Below are 4,331 nucleotides of genomic sequence, written 5' to 3'. Positions count from 1 at the left end.
TGATAGTGCTATTCAAGACTCAGTTTCATGTTATCCTAAATTGAAGAGTGAAACCTGGAAAATGGTGTGGCCTAGTTCATATAGAGTTTCAGGAAAGCATATATATTTAATCTGGTGTAGCAGAGATCAGTTACAGAAAACAGGAGTGCGATTTATATCAACATTTTCAAAGGGACTCGAACATCGAAAGGGTAGCTGCAGCTAGCTGAACTAGATAATGTTAAGTTTGAGTTCACATATGGGGTTTGGTGAATCCCAGAGCTTCTAGTTTATAATACCACCAAGGCAAAGATGCTTCATATTTTTGGCTTAAGTAGCCCACTAATTTTGTGCAGCGTGCATTTCGGTTCCTAGTCACTGCTATCTATGAACTCATTTGCTGGAACTATATATATAAAACATCACTAACCAACAAATATATCTAGTTAGTAGCTGCAGCTACAAATTATTAAGAGGCCAACCCCCTTGTTTTTTGTGATAAAAAAATGGGATAGAAGCTCGAACAAAGAGAGAACGTATGCAACAACGGCTCTTGACTTGGCAAGTCCTATGGGGGTGGCCTCGCAGTCTCAGTGGTGGTTTGCGGTACGTCTGGTTTGCTAGGTTACTGACGGAGGGGGTCAACGGGTGGAGTTTGCGATGGGGTGGCCTTGTGTGGAACGGAAAAGGGGAAGAATAGTTGAAAACCAAGGTACGCTTTACAAACAAAGGATTACTACTCAACTACGGGTATTATTTATAACGAAAAATGCCAAGACATCTACATAACTCAAAAAGATTATATCTTTACTGATTTATTAACAAGTGGATAACAAACATCATATTTATAATAAACTAACCCTAATCTTTAAACAAAAACCTAATTCTAATAGGCTAGACCCAAATGCTAAATTAAACTTATTATTTTCCAACAAGAATGACAAAGAACAAGAGGGTTTCGAACTTTTCACGTTTTTTCTTTCAAAATTTGTTGGCGATTTAACTATTATCGTCCTTGTGAAAAAATTTGACTGGCACATACGCATACATGTGGAACCAATATTTGTCACTTCATCAATTAACAACCAATTTTACAAAAACCGTAGATTTAAAAATGATGTATGAAATTACAGTTGCACTTAAACTTAAAGATGCAAACTGTAATTTATCCAAATCTAATTAGGACGACTGAGACAAGGCTGTAGTGGGCTGAGCTGGAGACTTGGATGTTTATGACCTGGATCTTCTGGGCTTTGGAGTGGGGCCAGTGGGAAGGAATTCCCTTTTGGAGAGGATATTCTTCGTATCTATTTTGTGGGAATTTTAAGAATTTTCACATTTTAGTCATTGTGATAAATTTTTATCAGGTACTATTTGTATTTAATTTTAAATAAAAAATATTAAATGATTTCTGACTGTACGATGCAGATAAAAGACTAAAATGTGAGAATTCCTAATATCTTCACAATTTGGATCCGGATAGGATCCAAATCCTTGTCGTTTCAGCTCCAATTGGTCTGCGCTGCGCCTATTGGCTTGGATTTGGTTGGACGAAGTGAAGACTGAAGGAAATACAGAGCAAGCACAACCAAAAGTGGTGGTTTAGTTAGTTAAGACTCACTCCGCCCTCAAAATAGCCGCCAAAAATGCTAGCAACATCTTCCTCCATTAAACCCCGCCCTCCTCCTCCTCCTCAATATCCATCGTCAACAACTCAAAACGCCATCAATTCATTCCTACCCATCAGCCGTCGGAGCCTCCTCGCCACGCTCACCGTCTCCACCGCCGCCGCAACACCTTTTGCACACAATTTTCTCAGCCTCATGTCAGCACATGAAGCAGCCTTTGCTCGTGGCCTCTTCCAGATGCCCCCAGTCAGGCTCACCAACCGGTGATTCAGCAAACCCATTTTTTGTTTATACATGAATTGCAGTTTGGTTTCGGAGAAAATTGTAGAAAATCATGGACAACAAAGTAACGGGTTTTGTATTGCTATTTGTTTCCAGAAAGCTGGAAATTTTTGACCCCATATTAGCTTTACTAGTGACTAAGTGATATATCATATATAATGTTTAGGGTAGACTGATAGTAATTTTCACGCTCCCGTTTTCTCTTCCTGATTCTATATTTACTGATTCAATCTAACCGCTAGAAATAAAAAGAGAGCTGCAGAGGAGAAAAATGAGTGTGAAAATCATTTCCGGTGATGCTAATATATAACCATGGTGCTATTGCATTAGCTGCTTGATGAATATTCTTTTGACTGTTGTTTTTGGGTGAATGGAATTGGAAGGTATTTTCTGGTGAGGGCAGGGGAGTCTGAGTATGAGAGCATAGGAGTAATCAACACGAATCCGGTTGCAAAAACTTCTGTCGATAACGGATTGTCGGAGAAAGGGAAGAAGCAGGCAGTGAGGTCTGCTTTCGATTTGAAGGAAATGGGGGCTTGTGACAAGAACTGTTGGATATGGCCTTCTATCACTCAGAGAGCTTACCAGGCCGCAGAGATCATTGCAGCCGTTAATGGGGTCAGTCGAAGGTGCGCAAGTTAGTATTATGAACCATGAACTCTAGTGCTTCATTTGTTACCAAATTAGAACTAATTTACAAAAGAGACTGATTAAAACCGTTTTCTGACAACCTAAGAGGCTTATGAATATAGTTGACAGAAAAACAAAAAGTGTTTTTTGGGTGCTCCTCTAGGAAGCACTAAGGTTTTTAATTTTCGACTAGTTCATAATAAAAGTACTTCTAGTATTCAAAGGGGAGGCCATTTTCCCGAATCAAACTCATTGTTTCCATGCATTTTAATCTGAATTGGTAGCATGATTTTCGAAATTTCGAGGCCAACTCTGAATGATAGCCATTGTGGACCGTGCTGATTGAGTATACCTCTATAAATCTATCCAAAGATGTTAGCTTTGTGCAATCATCATGCATTTCTGTTTGCAGTTATATCGTCCCAGAGTATAGCTTTCTCGACGCCCGTGGATTGGGGGCTTATGAAGGAAAGAACCTAGATGCTGTTTCAGAAGTACCATTTCCAATGAACATCCACATTTTTTTTTTCTCTCAACGAAGTAGAATATATAGTGATTGACAAGCAAGTATGATCAGTAATTTTGTTAATGCACCCTCAGGTATATGCATCAGACACTCTTTCTCCCGCAATCAAGCCTCCCCCCATCGATGATGGAACCCCGAACGAGAGTGTCTCAGATGTATTCGTTCGGGTGACACAGCTCATGTCCATACTCGAGACTCAGTACTCCGAAGACACTGTGATCATTGTCTCACCAGATTCAGACAATTTGACTGTCCTGCAAGCTGGTATAATTGGACTTGACTTGCGCAGGTAACTCGAGACTCTCTTCCTTAACACGATCACTATCGTCATAACAAGAATCTGTGATTGTTATCGAGCATTGTAAATGCTAAGATGTCATGATTTTTTTTTTTTTTTTTTTTTTTTTTTTTTTGAGTTTCAGGCACAGGGAACTTTCTTTTGCACCAGGAGAAGTCAGATTTGTTGATACCAATAGTGTACCTACTTACAAGCAACCTGCATCAGCTGTGTATAAATGCCCAAAACCACCAAATTGTAACTAACGTTATTTCTTTTGATAGACTGAACTTTATCGGGCTTGCAAGAGGCTTGTATCTCATTTGGTTAAGAGTATTAACTCTTGCGCAGTTGCACTGGAGGTCCTGAGTTCGATTCTCCCTTCCCCAATTTTGCTCACATTAACATAAGTATTGCCCTAGGGTTGTGATTCTAGATAATTTAGTAATAGAAATCTAATTATGATTGTCCTCAATCGAACTTCTCCTCAATTTAATTCCCCTCATTCCGATCCCGGATTAGTGACCCCTCCATTCACGGCGGCATGTGCTCATTTGTTACTTTGTTCATTAGATAGGAACAAAAATTTAAAGTCAAATGACTTAAAACTATTACTATGGCATTTTTCTTTCAAAATAGTAGGATCTTCCCTTCTTTTTAATCCTTTTAGCTTTAAAAAGAATTTGAAGGATGTTCGATAGGCATGGGCCTATTTAGGGTGCGTTTGTTGCACCGGACTGTCTCGTGTTGTACTAGTTGCAAGGGCTAAGCTGAAATGGCTTAAATTAGACTAAGCTGGACTAGTTTAGTGAAGCGTTTGTATTAGATTATTTAATTTATATTTATTAATATTTTACATTATTTAATAAATATTTAGTAATATTTTATTATTACTTCTATCTATTTTCTCATTCTAGAAACCTCGTTCCATTACCAATTGTGTTCCGTTCATCCCCTCTTTCTTTCTTAATTTTCTCCATCCCTCTCCCTCTGTTTTCTTCCTAATTTT

The 4,331-nt window shown here is 38.6% G+C and overlaps 1 protein-coding gene across 1 annotated transcript; it reads left to right on the top strand.

Annotated features, from left to right (window-relative positions):
* The first annotated feature begins 1,440 nt into the window (after positions 1-1,440).
* On the top strand, positions 1,441-3,691 carry LOC103455228 (uncharacterized). Its single transcript, XM_008394818.4, has 5 exons — positions 1,441-1,870; positions 2,273-2,518; positions 2,932-3,013; positions 3,120-3,334; positions 3,468-3,691. Exons 1-5 carry the CDS (start codon positions 1,626-1,628, stop codon positions 3,586-3,588), a joined length of 909 nt encoding a protein of 302 aa, XP_008393040.2. The 5' UTR covers positions 1,441-1,625; the 3' UTR covers positions 3,589-3,691.
* Positions 3,692-4,331: the final 640 nt, after the last annotated feature.

Source organism: Malus domestica, chromosome 14 (assembly GCF_042453785.1).
Source record: "Malus domestica chromosome 14, GDT2T_hap1".
NCBI lineage: Eukaryota > Viridiplantae > Streptophyta > Magnoliopsida > Rosales > Rosaceae > Malus > Malus domestica.
The sequence above is the reverse complement of the archived record's forward strand: the minus strand, read 5'-3'. Positions and strand labels throughout refer to the sequence as shown.

What these genes read in the sequence shown, in the direction of transcription:
- LOC103455228 (XM_008394818.4), top strand. Translation starts at nt 1,626, where the DNA reads ATGCTAGCAACATCTTCCTCCATTAAACCCCGCCCTCCTCCTCCTCCT. An exon ending in CCAGTCAGGCTCACCAACCG is followed by an intron (nt 1,871 to 2,272) that starts GTGATTCAGCAA and finishes TGGAATTGGAAG; the next exon opens with GTATTTTCTGGTGAGGGCAG. An exon ending in ACCTAGATGCTGTTTCAGAA is followed by an intron (nt 3,014 to 3,119) that starts GTACCATTTCCA and finishes ATGCACCCTCAG; the next exon opens with GTATATGCATCAGACACTCT.